This window comes from Akanthomyces muscarius, chromosome 2 (genome assembly GCF_028009165.1).
Source record: "Akanthomyces muscarius strain Ve6 chromosome 2, whole genome shotgun sequence".
Classification (NCBI taxonomy): domain Eukaryota; kingdom Fungi; phylum Ascomycota; class Sordariomycetes; order Hypocreales; family Cordycipitaceae; genus Akanthomyces; species Akanthomyces muscarius.
This window is the reverse complement of record NC_079242.1, coordinates 3029842-3048395: the sequence shown is the minus strand read 5'-3', so window position 1 is coordinate 3048395 and position 18554 is coordinate 3029842. Positions and strand designations below refer to the sequence as shown.

Here is an 18554-nt window from a genome sequence, read left to right as displayed (position 1 = left end):
TGTTTCATGTTGCGTGCGGTGGTAGTAGTATGATTCAATACGTGGCGCTCGTCAACTATGTCTCTAGACACCGACCAAAGTCTTAGACAACTTTTCAAACCGTCTTTGAAGAAGAAGCTCAAAATCATGAGGGATATCCAGCCCAATCGATCCCGTTGTCTCCAGTAATTGCCTTGAGCGCCCGCAGTCAAAAATCCAGTCGCGCCATGATTCAGTTAGCAGCCTGTGGAATTCAAAAGGTAGCTGCCGGGGCTTGCCGTCAAGACGACCACTCGCACCAAGGCGTTCCAGTCCTTCCTTCGATGTGTACTTCCGACCCCTTTCAGCGTACTCCCTCACAGTAAGAGGAATATGAAGCTGTGCGGCTGCGTGAACAATGCCCGTTGTGCCTAGAGCCATGTGCAGCAGAGAAACGTTGCCCACAACATCAACCGGTATTTCGTCGAATATGTAGTTGTGTGGCAATACGTCGAGAGCCTCCCAAAAATCGAATCCTCGAGATATAGTAATGGCGAGAACGGTGTGCAGTGGTATAGCTGCGTCCGGGCCGTATAAAGGATACGGATCCAGCAACGCAGGAGATATTGCCGATGGCCGGATGATGAGAATAGGAAACTTGCTCTGATATTCTAATAGAAGCCGCTCTGCAAGATATTTTCCATGTCCATACGGTGTGATGAATTGACTGGTGTAAGGCGAGTGTCCAGTCGCGAGTATGGAGCTCAGCTGCTCTTGCGGAGGTGGCTCATTCTCGTCCACCTTGACTATAGTTTCCTTTACAATACCACTTGGCAAGTGCATTTGTGCGAAAGTTGACGATATGTGCACAAATATCTTGAGCTTGCTGAATGTCTCGACAATTTTTGCCAGGCGAATGACCGGCATAGTGTCGCTTTCGATGGATTCCATGAGGCTCTGTGCCAGCGAAATGTTCGCCGCCGCATGGACAACGACTGTTACCTCACGGCGTAAAGTTTCTAGGTCCTGCGGATCAAGACCAAAGTCTTGATAATCCATATTGCCTTGGATGCAGTGGATTTTCCCAGAATCAAGAATTTCGTCAATTTGTTCCGGCATATACTGCTCCCATTTTTGCATCGCCTCATGCACCGTCCCTCGACACAAGACGTAAATTTTGGCTGTTGGCAGCTGGACAGCCAGTTTGTATAGAAAGCAACCACCGAGGCTACCTGTGGCACCTGTCAATAGCACTGTCTGGTGTCGGTACCAATCAACGTAGCTTTGTGTGTCTGGTGCAGCCATGGCGACAGGTTCGAAGGTAGCGGTAGATGTAATTGAGTGACGCCTTTACTAGAATAGGGTACGGAGCCCAAGATGCGTAGGATACATATCTAATAACGTTGCCGGGCTGCTGTGAAGGAAGATATCTCTGCTCAGAACCATTTGCGAGACACAATGTCTCAGCAGAAGCATTGACCCTACCATCTTCATCCGATGAAATCTGCCTGTTGCGGGACGAGAGGGCGCATGAGACATGGCATGTCTGACATCTATATTGAGAAATTTTCTTCTCAAGATTAAATATGGTAGTATAACCCTAAGAGCTTGTGGGCATTTCTCCCATGCACACATACTTGGCGAGGTCCAGTAGGGCCATGCAGAGAGTTCCATTCGACTAGCGATTTCCGATTTCTCCGCGACGCACCAGCTACCCGTGTCTTGGGTTGATGATAGAGGTATTTGGAGGGTTCATGTTGTCTAACCCAGAATGAGTCGAATCGTCTTGCAACTGAAGCCAGCTGAAATGGATGAAACCATTGCAGTTCATTACGGCAGGTGGCCCTGAGGCTATTCACTGTCTAACAAGCCGGTAGCGGAGTAGCTTTACTAGCGCCTCCTAACCCGCCATGCGCTATTGACGCTTCTGACGTACTATAATGTCGGACCACCACCATTCAAGGTCAGGCGATGTCAAACACGGGCAGCATGTAAATAGGGACCGAAATGGTCATAGCCGGATGTTGCGGGTAAAAGCAACGGACAGAATGAGATGGTCTCATTGCAAAGCACCAATCTGTTGATTTCAGGACACGATAGAAAGCTCACAAACTCTTGCAAGGGCTATAAAGAAGAAATATACGGATACAGTTGTATCTGCCAGGCCACGTCTGCTGCTGCGTGTCTTACTACGCCGTGTCTCGATATCCCATGTCAGCTGTACAGGGGACAGGCTACATTGCAATGTTTCGGCAGTACACATCTCACCTCCTGTTTCTTCTTAAGCACCGAACTTATTATGGGACAACACAGCATGGTAGTGTACTTGAAAAGATGCCAGCCGGCGAGGAAAAAGAATCGCCGGTCGCCAGACGCCTGGGGCATCTACGAACAGCCATTTAAGACGATGTGTACAAAATAAATTATTTGAAAAATACCTGTGTATTACTCAGTCTCTGGTTATTGCCCTATGAAATTTTTTATATGAAATTGAAGGCTAGTTAGAGCAGTGATGGCTGACTATTACAGGGTCCTGGTTTTGATCGGCGAGTTTATTTTTCCACTGTAGTGCACACGTAACGTTAGACTAGGGTATGGTTGTACACCGCCACAGGCTCAGATAATACATCAGCGTGTCGGATTGGAAGTCGTCAAAGACATGTCTTATGCTCGAGGCAACACAGTTGTTACATCCCGCATTTACGCCGTGCACATAGAAATCACACAGGGTACAAGGGTCTGCCCTGTGTACCACTGCAACCTGTATATATCACAATCAGATACTCCTGGTGTTACGGTCAATCCCATTTCCTGCGAATCCAAGCCACATTTTCCTCCTGCAACCTTCAATTATTTTCATATTTCTGTCATAACCAGAAATTGACGTTTAAAGCCATACATCATGCGGTTCAACTTTCGCGCAATCGCACTCTCCATTGGTGCAGCTGCGTGCCTTATCCATGCCGTCGAGGCTAGTGCGGCTACTGATGCCATGACGAATATCAAAGATATGATTGGTGACTTGGATTCGGTCATCTCAAAATGGAATGGCAAACCACTCGGCAGTATCATCATTGCGGCCAAATCACAAAAGATTAAGAAGCAAGTTGACAAGACTACCCAGATCTTCCAAGATATGGGGAAACGGACAATACTCGACGAACGCGAGTTGATCACGGCCGCTGCAGGGGCCTTGAAGAATCTCGGGCAAGCCACGGCGACTCTATTACAAGCCAAGGACCAGTTTTTTAAACTGCCAATGGGTTCAGCCATAGTATTTGGCATTCTCAAAGCCCTGGAGTCGTCAGCCAACAAAATGACAAAACAAATCGTCTCGGGGGCACCCTTTGGCTTGGAGGCTGAAGAGAAGGCAATGCAGAGTCAAGTCGCGGAGGTTTTTAAAAAAACGCTTGCCTCGTTTGAGTAGAATAGTTCGTACAGACAGTAGGTAAACAATAAGAAGTTTTACGCCCGGACAATTATACGGTTTCGTTCTACTTCGTGAAGCTCTCTATGTTATTCCGAATAGGAGCTTTATATCTACTTGGCTACTATGACCCGAATCTGAGTCTCCGCTGAAGTGATTATAGGCGACTTCGAGCTCTACATCGCGAAAATAGCAGGCTCAGTAGAACTGACGTGGAACGACGCTTTGAACGCCTTGATACTGATCGTGTCATATCGAGATCTCACCTGGTAGAGGAATGAGACAACACGAAGTACTCAGGTTGAGTATCATTTGTACATGTTCTCTGTAAACTTGGCACGCCGAGACACGGCAGGCGTGGCTCGGCAATTGTGTATACGAGTACGCTATGTTTCAAAGACCTGAGACCTGAGGCGGATCTTTTAAATATTGTGTCAAGGCGTACCCGCCAGCCAGCTCACGCTCAGATTAATCTGGTCCGACTTAAATAGCGGCCCACCTACAGTCCGATTAGTTGCATCTTACATTACTACAGCCCATTGAACGGCTATTACATTGCCATAATGAAGTTCTTGATTACTATCCTGGCCGTTCTTACCGGCGTCGTCGCTGCAGTGGCCGCAATCGATCGGCGTGCAGCTTGTACCGTCACCATCGTGACTGAGAGCGATTTTGGTACTACCGAGGGAACCGGCGATACTATCACGGTTAACGGCAATTGTCAGCCTACGCAGACTGGGCCGTCTGGTTGTTTCGGTGGTCAGGGTAGTGTCGACGTTGATGTTGACGGCATTACCGGCGGAGTTCATGTTGACGGCGGAGCCTGTCCTTCCGGACAAATGTGCTGCGTTGCTCTTGCTTGATGATTGGAGGGGTCTATAAATCACAGCACCGATCAAATGATGGATTTGCTATTGGGAGATCAACGACCGGTGTGTGGAGTTTCTCTGAAGGAGCTTAACGCCGGCCGACCTCAGACCTCTCTACGAGAGACCTTGGACGTGGCAACTGGGGCAGCAATATTACAACTCAATTCGTGTGCTTGGGAGATCATGATTGCCGTTGTGTGTGTCAATTGGTCTAAATAGTGCACGCAGGAACAGGAAGAGGAGATTTCAACTTTTTTTTTTACCGAGTCCCATCAATGTAAGCGGATGTCAGTACTGGAGTTATATGGAAAAGTCGTCGGAATAATGCAAACTGAGTCATGATGAATCCGCAGCTCAAATTTCAATGTGAAAGACCTTGGTAGAATGATCTTGGCATCACAGTAGATATTGTGAGCATTCCAAAAAAAATAGTATACTCTACCGTGGTCTTGTATGTCTGTTGGGCAGTAAGTCAAGTGGCCTTTTCTCAGGGGGTCTCGACGACCTCAGAAGCCCCCCCTCGAAAGCGTCAGGGATGCGTAAAGTGTCGCACCGCAAATACATTTTTACCCCTTAGCAGTTATAGATATGACGTGATCTAAAAAGATCTCCCCCGGGGACTATCGGGCCGGCCCGTGTCTCGCAACCGTAGCAGATGGTGTGCTGTGCGCGCGACCACACGCACACACACTGACGCCACGATGCCATGACGACGGTCCCATCTCGTTTCGAGAGTATCTGCTGACTGGGCACCTGCTTGGTTGGGCATCCATCCAGGATTCCGTCTCGTCATTTGGGGGGGACACTTGGCGGGGTAGATGGCTGCTGATGCATGATTGTGCATCTGCATGTCGTGGCTCAGCTCACAGATGACAGCCAATATTGGTCCAACCTGCATATGCACAGGCCGAATGTTCCACACACGCATCAATATATCACACGCTTATCTCAGGGGTCCCCAAAAAGGTTTGACAATGCCCAAATCATCCCCGCCCAGAGCATTCCCGACTTCGTCTTCGTCCTTCAGCGCCTGATGCTCACGCCACAACCCATTGTGTGATTCGTTTCCTAGCTGTCTTGATCAGGATGGCCACCCTGCCCAGTCTTGGTGTTCTTTGGGCAAGTCCTACAATTCTTATTCCGACCGTCTTCATCGCGCTGTTTCTCGCCAGCCGGCTCTTCTTCCCGGGCAAAAGTGGTGGACGACATGTCCTTCCACCCGGTCCTGCGCGTCTCCCCTTCATCGGCAACCTCCTCGACATGCCACCGCCGGGGGTGCCAGAGTTCCAGCACTGGCTCAAGCACAAAGAGCGCTACGGCTCGGTCAGCTCCGTCACCGTCATGGGTCAGACCATTGTCATCCTGCACAGCAAAGAGGCCGCTCGGTTCATTCTCGACAAGTACTCCAAGAGCACCGCGTCGCGACCGCACATGGAGTTTGGCCACAACATGTGCGGCTACGACAACCTCTTGCCGGTGCAAAAGTCCGAGGACGGCAGCTACCGCCGACGTCGGCAGCTTGTGCACCAGCAGCTCGGCACGCCAGCGGCGTCGGAGCGGTACAAGGATGTGCATGAACAGCATGCGGGTGAGCTGCTCCAGCAGGTGCTGGACTCGCCTGAGCGGCTGATGGATCATCTAAAATGGTACGTGACCGAAAGAGAAAGGAATCCACGTCCCGAATGTGTCCCTCCTCTGACCAGACTGTGATGCAGCTGCACGGCCGCGAGCGTTCTAGACGCAACGTATGGATACACGCTCGAGTCTTCCACCGAGGTCGACCCTCTGGTCACGCTTATACAGCGCTTGATTGACAACGCCACGGAAGCATTCGTGCCGATGGCATGGCTCGTGGACGCCGTGCCGGCTTTGAAATACCTACCCAGCTGGCTACCAGGCACCGGCTTCATAAAGACGGCCAAGGCGTGGAAGCAGACTGGCGAGGAGGTCGCCAACAAGCCATACGCACTCGTGCAAGAGCAGATGCGCAATGGGACCCATCGTCCGTCGTACGTCTCTGGCATACTGGACATGCTGGCCCGTGGCGACAACGCGAACGACGACGGCGGCGACAATGGCGGCAGCGGCAGCATTGCCGAAGAGCCCTCCCGGGATCGCATCGACGAGGAGGACATCAAGTGGACCGCGGCGAGCATGTACGGCGCAGGAGTCGAAACATCCACATCGACCCTGGAAGGCTTCATTCTCGCCATGGTCATGTTCCCAGAGGTGCAACTCAAGGCGCAGCGGGAAATCGACAGCGTCGTCGGCCCAGACCGACTGCCCACCTTCCAGGACCAGCTCAACTTGCCGTACACGGCGCACGTCGTGATGGAAGCGCTCCGCTGGTTCCCCGTCGTGCCCATGGGCATCGTTCACACCTCGCAAAAGGACATCATCTATGACAAGTATCTCATCCCGAAAGGGTCATATCTTCTTCCGGCGGTATGGTGGTTCTGCCACGACCCCGAGGTCTACGCAGATCCGGAGGCGTTTGACCCGGATCGCTACCGGGAGCCTCGCAACGAGCCTGATCCGAGGACCATCGTCTTTGGGTTCGGTCGCCGGGTGTGCCCTGGCAGGTACTTTGCCGACTCCAGCCTGTTTATTGCCGTGGCACGGCTACTGGCGGCCTTCACGATTACAGACGACGTGGATGAGCAGGGCCGCGCCACGACGGCTGAGCTCAAGCATAGGCCGTCCATGACAAGCCGCCCAGTCAATTTCCCTTTCAAGATTGTCCCGAGAAGCGCCAGGCATGCAACACTTGTCCGTAACTCACAAGCGACTGGATAAATTTTGAACCAACCAGTTCATACTTGTAGCCAAGAATTGCAGGTGATAGCCATGACTTCTTATTATAATGATAGAGTAGTAGTAATGTATATAGATGATTAAAAAAAGAGACACATGAATAACAATGCCAGCCCAATTCCTAAAACGCCATTGCCATTGCACTTACAGCAGGGTATCCAACTCTCGACATGCACAGCTTACAGCCGCAAGTCACACGCACGGCCACTGTATCCCCGTTTTTTGAAACTTCTTCTCTTTCCATCTCGTCTCCCACATCATTAAACCTGCTGCGTCTGGCCATTTTGTTCATTTTCGCTTCGCGGGGCTGCTGACATAACGGCTGGGTCCGTTACCACATCGTCTTTCTCGTGCATGGACTCGGTGTCCTCGTCGTGAGGGATATCAGGCGGGGCAGAGAATGTCGGAGCAATTTTGCTGCGGGCGCGAATGGTGGCTCCCCATTTGTAAAAGATAAAGGGAATCGGGGCCAGTACCAGAGCAACGCAGCCGAGCAAGGTGCCCGCCCATTGGATCCCCAGACCCTGGAACATCTGGCGCGCAAATAGCGGGAATCCGGCGCCGCAGAGAGATCGTAGGAACGTGTTGCCAGCAATGGCGGAGGCAGCAAACATTAGATAGGCATCGACGAGGTAATTGAGAGCCTGGAGGAAAATGGACATGAGACCGAAACCGGTCAGGAGACCGCTGAGCGTGGGGACAATCCAGTGGATGTCATTGGTATAGCCCGTCCTAAGCAAGAGTTAGCAATTGCACACGTCAAAATATGGGTGCTCCTCAGATCTACTTACCAGCCAAACCAAAAGATACCAATCGCAAAGGCGATACCTCCAGCCATGATACTGGGCAGTCGCCATTCGGGGATAGGAAGTCCATTATTGGCCGCCAGCTTTCGGTTGTACCAGGGCTGTTGCAAAATGACAGTGCCACCAGCCAACAGCTGACCGATAATCATGCCGAAAAAGGTCAGGCCAGACACGCCGAGGCTGAAGCCGTGGACGCCAACAAAGACTAGCGGATAGGCGGAGAAGAATAGGTAGAGAATACCGTAGATGAAACTCATGTAAATCGAGAGGAGCAGAATGATCGGTTCGGTAAAGAGCAGTCGCAGAGGGCGAGTCAAGTTCTTGGAGAGGAGTTCCTTGAGGTCGACTTCGATTTCCTCTTGCTTGGCGTGGATGCCCCAGTTCTTAGTGCGGCGACGCAGGTCAGAAGCCTTGGCGATGAGCACAACGGGGGCGTAGGTCTCCTCGAGGAAGAATAGGTCGAGAATAAAAGCGACACCGCCCATGATGGTGGCAAGATACTCAGTCCAGCGCCAGCCCAGGTGAGACTCGACTATGAATCCACCGATAAAGGGCGCAAACATGGGGCCGGTAAAGACTGCCATGGAGAAGATGGTGATGGCTATACCTCGTGATTTGTTGTCAAACATGTCGGAGAAGACGGCAGCGACGACGGCCAGCGGACAGGCACCAAACAAGCCGCTAAAGAAGCGGCAGATGAGGATGGTCTGGATGTTCTCGCCGGTGGCGCACGCAATAGAGAAGACGGTGAAGCCAAACATGGCAATGACAATGGGAAGACGGCGGCCGCGCAGCTCGGAGAGGGGTGCCCAGATGGTCGGGCCAAAGGCGAAGCCGAGGACGTAGAATGTGGTGCCCAGGAGGCCAACCTCGGAGCCGACGCCGTACTGCTTGGCGACGACCTGGGTGCCGGCCGAGAAGATTGACGACGTGAATGCAGAGGTCATCGTAGTGTACCCAAGCATGGCCGAGGTCAAGAGCTTCTTGCGCAGGGGCCAGTTTTGCGCATGCAGCGGGTCGTTGGGGCCGTCAAACTCGACGACGTACTCCTCCTGGTCGGGCAGCGGCGGCGGGAACGGCTTGCCGGCGCCAAAGGCGGGCAGCGGCTTGCGCGAGGCACGGCTGGCGGTGCGGCTGCCGTGGCTCATGCCGACCGTGGTGGCGTGCTGGCTGCGCGCCGTCTGGATGCGGCTGAGGGCGGTGGGATGGCGCTCGAGGTCGTTGATGGTCGAGACGCGGCTCATCTGGCGGCGGACGGTCGATCGGCCGCCGCCCTGGCCGCCGCCGACGGACGATGCCGTCGAGACGGACGAGGCGGAGAGGACGCGCTCAATCTCATCGCTGGTGCGGCGGTGGTAGTTGGCGGGCGAAGCAGCGCGCTCGGCGTCGACCAGCTCGCGGTCAATGTCGTCCATGGGCATTGTGAGCTATGGTGGTGGTGGTGGTGGTGGTCGGTGGTCAAGTAATCGCCGGCGGGCGTTTGTTTGTGTGACAGGGCCGGGTCGACTGCCGTGTTATGACGTTGTAGTGCAGCCTCGTGCCCCAGCAGATCGACGTGTGGGACGAGACAGGACGGCAAACGATATTGGTGAAGAAAAAAAGAGGCACAGCCAATGCCCTCGGTTGGTGATGAAGGACGAGAAAAAGAATGTCGGGCGTGAGGGGAAATGAACGGCGAGGAGGGTAAGGTAGTAAAGTAGGGTGCTCCCCAGATGATGGCTCTGGACTCGGGAGACAATGGGCTTGCCGGGGCGCCTCGTTTTTTTTTTCTTCCCCTTCCCAGCGTGCCTGTTGATATTGGGCCAATGCGTTTCTAGCTAGCCTCTAACCTCTGGGCCTTTCTTCACTAAAATAAAAAATAAAAGTGGCGACCGGCTCGTGTTTCACAGCTTTCAGTGGTTCGTCCAGCGGTCCTCCAGGCGATGCCGGCCGCTAAATGGGAAAAGCTCTGGTGGGGCCTTGCGCCGGACTGGCGAACAGTGGGGCGGTTCCGATGATGATGGCTGCTTGCAACGGAAAAATACTTCAACATGGGCTAATCAAAAGCGCACGGAAACAAATACAGAGAGTCGTATTGTTGGTTTTGTTCGTTATACTAGCCCAGTCCTGGTGGAACATCATGCGAGGATACCCCAGACTATCTATAGCTGGTCGACCTCATGCAGCACCCGCCTCCTCGGGCTTTGCGCAGTCAGGCCCGCGGACTATTGACGGGACCCTGGAGAGTTGTTCTTTTCCGGCAATCCATGCCAACTTGCAGGGGTACCAAAATTGGAAAGCACAAATCGTCTCGCGCAACGACTCGGTCCCTGTAAGAGCGAGAGATGTGCGTGTATCTGGCTACCCAAGCCGCTGACGAAAGGCCTGCTGGTCCCTCAATAACTCATCCGCCCTGCTGGGACTCCACTGCTTCCGGAAAGCAACATCGGCAGTAAGCAAAAGCGCGAGATGCGCCACAGCAGCGCTACATATTGGTAAGCCCATGTTTTGCTCAGCAAGGTTTTTTCTTACGCATGATGACACAAAAGCTTGAAAACATTTTTTTTTTTCTTCTATGCCGGGAAAGTGCAATGAATAAGCAATTGTGCCAAGCAGAGAATTTGTTTTGGCAGGAGGGCCTAGTATTCAGCCCAATGACCAACTCGTCATTAATAAATAGTTTTCACACGCCGGCGCCCCGAAAAGCCACCGACGACGCCACGCAGCACATCGCCCTTCTGCTGCACCCGGCCTGTCCGAAGAAGTCCAGCGTAGATCCCGGAAAGGAAATTTCCAGCGTATTATTATTCACATATATTTCTGTTATTACCATGAAGGCTACTTATCTCCGAAGTCGCGAAGCAGCGGCGTTTACGGAAGCCGGCCGGCGGGATACCAAGAATGCGATGGTTCGTTTCGCTGTTTCAGATACTGCTAAGCCCACCTCAATGGCGATGCTGTCAGACAGGTATTGGCACATGCGCAAGGGCCCGCAAAAGGATAATGATCAGTCGTTCTAGCTTGCCAAACTATTAAAGAAGACACTTGACAGGATATGTGACTATTTTCCAGCGCCGGAAGCCCCAGTCACCGGCGTCGGACCCATTTTTTGTTGCGTATTGGAGAGCTTATATAACAAAATTGATCACCACTCCTTCGAGCTTCGGCTCATTTGGTCTTTTGAAACGATACAGAGAAGATTAGCATGGCCCCTGCACTAAGGATGACACGCAATCTCAAAGAGAAGCTACCAGTTTTTTTTGCATCTGGTTTCTTTTTTTTAACAAATTTTTCCTATAATTATCTCGGGATGCTTTCGTCCATTCTCTTCTCATGACATGCCATTTTGGCTTCCGTGGCGTAGCTGGGAGACGCAGCAGCCGATACCGCGAGATCGTGGGTTCGAATCGACCACCAAGACTGAACTCGGGCTTTTTTTGCTCCGTCGATTCAGACATGCTTTTGCACGCATAATAGCACAAGTATTGATTTTTAAAACAGTTTTCGTGCAATGTACAGTGTCTATGTCGATGGTATCTACTCGGTCTACCGTCTTACACCCCAACCGTGCTCCAGCAACGATGTCGCCTCTTCCAGGCTCAGCCCTGCCGTCTCGGGATATATCAGCCAGATCAACACCTCGCCCACGAGGCAGATGCCCGCATACAGCGCAAACGTCCACGGTGGCGTCAATAGATCCATGAGCGGCAGAAACGTCAGCCCGATGACAAAGTTGGCCGACCAGTTGGTCGCGGTGGAGACGCCGCTGCCCAGCGAGCGAACCGCCATGGGAAACAGCTCGCTCTGCATCCATGGCACGTTGCCCAGACCGATGGCATATGAAGCCACATAGAGCATGATGCTGAAAAGAATAATGCTGGCCGCGCTGATGCTTCCCGTTACGGGCGGCGCACCGCGCGACGCCTTAGGGTTCGTATGAATGGCGAGCGCTGAGAACCCCAGCGACGCAAGCAAGAGGCCGCACACCATGAACGGGAGCGAGTATAGCAGTATACGGCGTCGACCGATGCGATCTATGAGAACCAGAGCAATGCCAGTGAAGATGAAGTTGGTCACCGCTACACTGAGAGATGCCAGCGTGGGGCTACTAAATCCGACCAGTGTGAATATCGTTGCGGAAAAGTACATGAGCGAGTTCTACGACGGTTAGCGGTTACGACAGTATCTCCCAATTCAACAGTTCCTTACGAATCCGGAAAGCTGCTGTAGACCTTGCAGCAGACAAGCAATAGCCAGGGCACGTCGATTCTGGCCCACTTTGAGCAGCTCTTCCCAGCCGCCCAGCCAGCTTGGCATGTCAGATTGTCGTGTTTCTCGAAGTCTACGTGCTTCTTGTTCTGCACGAACCTCAACTTCGATGCTCTTGATAACGGCGTCCACGTGCTCTCCATCCTCGGTTCCGGCGCCTTGCGTTCGAATAATAACTCTCCGAGCGGCTTCGGACCTATCCGCTTTGACAAGCCAGCGCGGCGTCTCAGACATAAACGCAATCAGCGCAGCCTGTATCGCCGCCGGCACGGCCCCGAGGCCGACCATCCAGCGCCACCCCGTCTCAGCCGGCGCATGCGTCGCAAACAGCCAGCCGACGACGTAGGCCACCACCTGGCCCGCAGTGATGAGCATGACGTTGGTCGTGACGAGCCGTCCGCGGTGCGCCGCGGGCGCAATCTCGGCAATGTAGAGCGGCACGACAAAGCTCGCTGCGCCGACGCCGGCGCCGATTATGCATCGCCCGACGACCATGAGCGCGACCGTCGAGCTGACCGCCTGCAGCGCAGCACCAACGATGAAGAGCACATCCGCGTAGAGAATCACCTGCCGCCGCCCGAGACGGTCGGCAAGAATAGAGGAGACGGGCGACGCTATCAGCGCAAAGAGAGCGGTCGCGGATGTAATGATCGATTTGTCGAGCGAGGATAGCTCCCGGCCGGACAGCGCGGGGCCAATGGAGACTAGGGTCGCGGATATGACGCCAGTGTCGTCTGTGCAATGAAGGCCACGGTCAGCATTTATCTAGAGCGTCTTCAAGGCCACCAAACGTACAGCCAAACAGCAGGCCGCTAATACCAGCCGCAAAAGTCAGGAGTAGGACAAACGTGCCCAGCTCGGTCTGGCCATGCGCTTTGCGCCGCAGTCCATCGTTGCCCCGCGCAAAGTCATCGTCGGACCTCTCTTCGGAAATCAAGGGCTCTTGAGATTCGTCCATACCGTGCGCATGTTGTAGCTCTGGTTAGGAAGCCCAGGGCCGTGTGATATCGATGCAGATAGACTGTGGCTTGGGGGACGACGCCGCCGTGTGACATTCAGTGGGAACCTGGTCAGGCGGGCCCGTTTGCGGAAACCTTCCGCTCCAGTGGTGTAAAACGTTCGGGGTGATGTATTCTTAAATAGACAATGCTATTGCGAATGGAGATGTTATTGCTAAAAGTTGTTTACTATTGACAATATTTTCATTCTCAGGTCTCATATGATTCATCAGTTGTGGAAAAGGCCTCTCTCTAAGCTTTTGACCAATGCCACCACAAGTGCTGCGTGCGATCTCAATCCTTCTTGGACAGCGCTACAATGCTGAAATTTGGGTTCCCCTCGGAATGGTTCAAAAACTTCCGGATCCCAAGCTCCAGCGCCTTAGGGCTCAAAACATCGTCCTCCGGTGCGAGCAGACCTCTGTCCACTGGACCGTCAGTTGCGCCCTCCAACTCCCATAAGTGGCCATCTTGACCCTTGACATAGGCAATAAAATGGAGGGCTGGGTGGTTCTCTGCCGGAGGTGGTACAGAGTCACCTTTCCGTGCTGCCCGCATATGAGCCTCCTCCAACTCCTGGCTGTCGTAAAGGACCCTGGCGCGCGGCTCAGGCTGCAGCGGCTTGGCCTCTGCAAAAAGCCTATCCAGAAGTGAACCTTTCTGCACGTATCTATTTCCATCGCCATTCGCGACAGAGTGAATTAGTGCATACAGGCCGCAGGCATTTCCAATAGTTTGGCGGAACCACAGGACGGGATCTTCGGCACCGGTCTTGTTGTAAGTCAGCTCCTCCATGGGCATGTCGCTGGCGATGCCGTCTTCTTTGCGGGAAGCGTAGTACATCTTGGCCGGCGTGATGAATATGAGAGCATGTGCCGGTCGCGGAATCATGGCGAGCAAGTCGGCATCGTCGATGCTGTACACGTCATAAAAGCCCAGCTCTGGGGACAGGCCGAGGTCGTGGAGAAGTGATGTGAATACTTCGGGATTGTTCTCGAGTGGTATCACAGTCTTGACACCAGCGGGCGAGATCCACACTCCTTCGGTCGTCATAATGCGTACGCGATTTTGCTTTTCTTTGTACTTTGGTATACTTTGATAAGTTGATGATTTGCTTGCTCGTTGCGTCGCTGTTTAATGTAGTTGAGAAGCTGTGGGGGTGGGGCCAGGCAGGAGGACGCATCAGCAACGAGCATTCAGCTTTGCCAGTTGCCAGCCTGATGGCAGGGCATCGGTGACAATGAAGAATGTTTGGCTGATTAACAGATCTGACCGTAGCGTTTTTTGACTTTCTCTGTCTCTTGGTTTTCGTTTTTCTTGCCTTTTTTCTCTCCGTACGCATGGAAGTGTCGAACGCCTCTGTGCTTGAGGCCGTCGCAAAAGCATCGTTTCAAGCCTCTTCAGACTTGAGCCGGGCGACGAATGATTGTTCCTACAGGTAGTCCACAACAGAGTTATACACCTCCAATACATAATCTGAAACGACTCTATCACATTCAAAACCAAACCATCGATTGGCAAGGAAAAGTCGGCTCTAAACTCGCCATGCAAACGCGCTTCCCCAGGTGTAGGGTAGCTGCAGAAGCAAAACCTGGCACGTGCGGCAACCAGGGGGCACAAGCCGGCCCACCAAGAGGACAAGCCGTCTTCTCCTGGCACCACCTCGACAAGCCCCCGACGACAGCCATACAGCTCGTATCCAGAGCCCTGCCGTTCGTTTCCACTCAATCATCGTCAGCGATGGGGCTTCTTGCGCACATCTAGCACTCTCGACACTCGACATTCGACACTATACGCAAGCGCATGCCTACCTGTCTACGCTACAGCAAACGTTGATACCCCCGGCGAGTTTGCTACCCAACGGACCCGGACCTCGTCAAAGCTTAGCTGGCCCGACGCCGTGTCAAGTCGCCACCATGCAATCCGGATCACAGGCTCAGAGAGGCTATTCGCAGCGGCGCACAGAAGACAATGCTTCCCAACCACCCAATGGTCAGAACAGAGCCATGTCGCCAAATGGAGTGCCGTCGAGAGCTTCGACTGCTTCGATGAAGTCGTCGCAGAGCAGCAGTACGCGCCGGTCGACTCGTGAGGTTCGTCATCCTTCCCACTCCTAGGAGTCGCTCCCTGCGCGCCCGGAGAGTCCCTCACTGTGTAATATTGACATGCATGCGATAGAACGGAAGTTCAGGCACGAGTGTCCCACTGTCGCAAATCGAAAAGAGCGTCACCCACCTTCTCGTCGCTACCAAGCAGCTCCTTGAAACTCTCACCCAGTGGTCCCGCGGCCACGCGACCGACACGCAAGTCTCCGATGTCTATGTCCGTCTAGGTTACGAATTCAATATGGCATGTCGTGCCTTTACTGCCATAAATGTCGACACGTCCGACCTCGGTAATGTTCCCGACTTGCTTCGAAGCATCCTCGAATCCACCTTGAGCCAAGAAGCCAGCGCAGAAAGCCTAGAACGATATTTGCCACGCATCAGAGATATCATCATCAACCTGCTCCATGGTCTGAAGCGGAAGCAGCAGCGTCTGCGTCAACGACAGGCTCGAGACAGGGAAGGCAGCGGCAACATCCCTGAGCGCACGACGAGCATTAGTACTGTCACGAGTGGAAGTAGTGGTGGGCTAACAAGCATGCTCGACGAGGGCCTCGACGCCGGATACAAGCAAGAGCAATCGCGTCCAGAGGAACCTGTGTCGCAAGGCCCCAGTTCTTCGCCCAGTCGTCGATCCAATGCGCCACGGGAGCCATCCCGCAACTCGTTTCAGGCGAATCGCACCTCAATTCAAAATGCGCCATCTATACCGCCGCCGTATCCAGGCGATGAAGGTCAACTGCCTTCTGGCCCTTCCGGAGATATAAATATCGAAGCCTTCCCGCCCCCACCACCGCCCCCTCCGGAACCTCAATCAAGCGCACTCGCCGCGCTGCAAAAGGGAGGTGACTTGGAAAGACGAGCCTCGCGGCGATACTCACAATATCAAATATCGAAACACCTCGGTGCCGCTAATGCCGTCCCCATGCTGCCGCATCAGAATTCCCCTATACCGAATCGTGGACGCAAGGAAGCACGAGAATCGCTGCACGCGGTGCAAAAGCGCGAATCCATACGACACAGCCGCCATCAGTCGAACCTGTCAAAATCTGGTACCTCACCAGCTCCCGCGATAATTACCGAGGAGCGTCCTGCGGAGAATAGAAATGGGGTCGACAGTCCTATGATTCAAACCCCCGAGGATAAATACGCCCCAAGCGCTACCTTGTCCGGTCCGCTCCCCGAGCCTCCGCACTTCATCGATGAGCCAACAAGAGCGGAACCAGAAAGAAAAGCAGTTGACAAGGCTGAACAATTACCTCCTGTTCCAGAGCCAAAGGGTGATTCATATTTCCAGGTTTCACCACCACCTACCCCGACCAAAGACTTGACTCTGTTCCTCCAATACAAGTCTAAAGTCAAAAAGATCGTTCTGCCAGAGGGACGAAGCGAGCTATCCATTGGACGCCTACAGCTCGCGTTTATCGAAAAGTTCTCCTGGAATACACAGCAGAACGGCACCGATCTGCCAGAAATTTATATTCAGGACCCTGTTTCAGGCGTTCGACACGAGTTGGAGGACCTTTCGGATGTCAAGGATCGGACTGTGCTCGTACTGAACATAGAAGCCCTCGACGAAGTCAAGCGCCACATCGACGATGGCATCTTTGGATTGACCAAAATTGTGCAGGATGTCCAGCAAAATGTCCAGAGCCAGGCGGCCACTCTTCAACGAGTCTCAGATAGGCAACAGGAGACTGCCGACGAGGTCTCTCGCTTGGCTCTTGCACCACCTGTTTCTGTCCAGTCTGCTGACGGATCCAAGTCTGTTGTTAGCGCTGGACCCAGACTCGGCGCAAGCCACGCTGCGCAGATCCAAACATTCCGCCGCGACATTGCTGTATTGCGACAGACGTATTCCAACTTTCAATCCGCAATAGATGCATCCATGTCCGCTGTTCGTCAAAAGGCTGCAAGTGTTAAGTCAGTAGCTGCAAACGCTGCCAAGCCTGATATGGAGGGCGACCCGGGATACTCTTATGTGACCAAGGGCCGCAAGAAGCTTAATGCCGACTCGGATCGCTTGGTTGGCAAGGTGGACGATCTCCAGGACCTGATTGAGGATCTACGCAAAGATGTCGTCCACCGAGGCGTCAAGCCGCTACCGCGCCAGCTTGAATCTGTCAATAACGACATCAGCGAGCTCACCAATGCCCTCAAGACTATGGAAAACTACATGATCGAGGAGAAGCCAGTTTGGACCAAGATATGGGAGAAGGAGCTCGAGGATGTATGCCAGGGCCGTGACGAATTACGCCTTATGGAGGATCTGATGGTCGATCTGCGTGACGACTTGGAAAAGGCCACAGAAACATTTGCCCTCGTCGAGCAAGCTATGAAGGAGCAGATGAAGGACAGCGGCGCTGGAGCCAACACAGGGTCGTCGCGCCTATTCGCCAAGGGCCTAGTCAACCTCGGCAACGGCGCCGATCCAAACGAGGCCAAGGAAGGCGTGCTGGGTGAAGTGCGCGCCCTACAGCCTAATCACGAAAACCGCCTGGATGCCATTGAGCGCGCTGAGAAGCTCCGCCAAAAAGAGCTCCAAAGCCGCAGCGGCAACGAGCTCCAGCGAGAGATTGCCAGCTTCGTGCGCGATGGCAAGCTCAAAAAGTCGGGCGGCTTCGAGGAAGTCGAACGGGCGAGAATTGCTAAAGACGAAAAGATTCGCCGCGAGGTTTGGGAGCGCATGAACGGCATCATTGCTGAGGTCGAGGGCGAGTATGACGAAGACGAAGAAGAAGAAGAAGAGGAGGAGGAGGAGGAAGAGGAGGAGGAGGAGGAAGAGGAGGAGGAGGGCGAAGAATTCGAAGATGCAGCGGCCGAGGTCCCGGCGGCCGAGGGTGAGGCTGACGGCGCAGCACGACACTCGGGAGGTTCTGCGGGTACGACTACGAATAAAGAATAATGTGCGAGGGGATTTTACATATTTGTCTGCGCGTCTCTGGTGCCTCGAGCCCCCCCTCTCTTGGGTTTCAATGCAACCATTCATTCGCATTGGTTTAGCGGGTTGCATCTTGACCATGGAGTTGATACAGGAGTTGGAATTGTGAATTTTTTTTGAAGGGGACGGATGCTTGGACATGACGCAAAGCGGAAAGCTGACAAGTTGGTACACTTTCTTGACTTTTTATTCTTCTTCTTTATACATTGTAGTTTGGGAGCACCCTCCTATACCAGAGGCTGATGTGCTTGCCCCCCTGGCCCTTGTTTAACGGCCTTTTTGTCGAATAGAGTCTGTATAACTTCAATATGCAAGCATACAAAACAAAACAATACATAAATTTGGACTGCGCTCTGAGCAAAGGAAAGCAGTCACTTTGAAGCCAAAG

At 53.3% G+C, this 18554-nt stretch overlaps 7 protein-coding genes across 7 annotated transcripts; 3 read left to right on the top strand and 4 right to left on the bottom strand.

Annotated features, from left to right (window-relative positions):
• Nucleotides 1–63: 63 nt before the first annotated feature.
• Nucleotides 64–1017, bottom strand: LMH87_004139 (uncharacterized protein; the record flags this gene model as incomplete). The annotated part of the gene is made up of 1 exon (XM_056195314.1): nt 64–1017. One exon carries the CDS (start codon nt 1015–1017, stop codon nt 64–66), a length of 954 nt encoding a protein of 317 aa, XP_056048954.1.
• A 1843-nt stretch (nt 1018–2860) lies between these two features.
• On the top strand, nt 2861–3385 carry LMH87_004138 (uncharacterized protein; the record flags this gene model as incomplete). The annotated part of the gene is made up of 1 exon (XM_056195313.1): nt 2861–3385. One exon carries the CDS (start codon nt 2861–2863, stop codon nt 3383–3385), a length of 525 nt encoding a protein of 174 aa, XP_056048953.1.
• Nucleotides 3386–5340: 1955 nt separating this feature from the next.
• On the top strand, nt 5341–7050 carry LMH87_004137 (uncharacterized protein; the record flags this gene model as incomplete). The annotated part of the gene is made up of 2 exons (XM_056195310.1): nt 5341–5900; nt 5970–7050. 2 exons carry the CDS (start codon nt 5341–5343, stop codon nt 7048–7050), a joined length of 1641 nt encoding a protein of 546 aa, XP_056048952.1.
• Nucleotides 7051–7328: 278 nt separating this feature from the next.
• Nucleotides 7329–9295, bottom strand: LMH87_004136 (uncharacterized protein; the record flags this gene model as incomplete). Its single annotated transcript, XM_056195309.1, has 2 exons — nt 7329–7800; nt 7860–9295. The coding sequence occupies 2 exons, from the start codon at nt 9293–9295 to the stop codon at nt 7329–7331; spliced, it is 1908 nt and encodes a 635-aa protein (XP_056048951.1).
• A 2104-nt stretch (nt 9296–11399) lies between these two features.
• Nucleotides 11400–13080, bottom strand: LMH87_004135 (uncharacterized protein; the record flags this gene model as incomplete). The annotated part of the gene is made up of 5 exons (XM_056195308.1): nt 11400–12011; nt 12063–12162; nt 12222–12236; nt 12319–12856; nt 12918–13080. The coding sequence occupies 5 exons, from the start codon at nt 13078–13080 to the stop codon at nt 11400–11402; spliced, it is 1428 nt and encodes a 475-aa protein (XP_056048950.1).
• Nucleotides 13081–13414: 334 nt separating this feature from the next.
• On the bottom strand, nt 13415–14173 carry LMH87_004134 (uncharacterized protein; the record flags this gene model as incomplete). Its single annotated transcript, XM_056195307.1, has 1 exon — nt 13415–14173. The coding sequence occupies one exon, from the start codon at nt 14171–14173 to the stop codon at nt 13415–13417; it is 759 nt and encodes a 252-aa protein (XP_056048949.1).
• Nucleotides 14174–15036: 863 nt separating this feature from the next.
• On the top strand, nt 15037–18130 carry LMH87_004133 (uncharacterized protein; the record flags this gene model as incomplete). The annotated part of the gene is made up of 2 exons (XM_056195306.1): nt 15037–15213; nt 15299–18130. 2 exons carry the CDS (start codon nt 15037–15039, stop codon nt 18128–18130), a joined length of 3009 nt encoding a protein of 1002 aa, XP_056048948.1.
• Between the last annotated feature and the right edge of the window lie 424 nt (nt 18131–18554).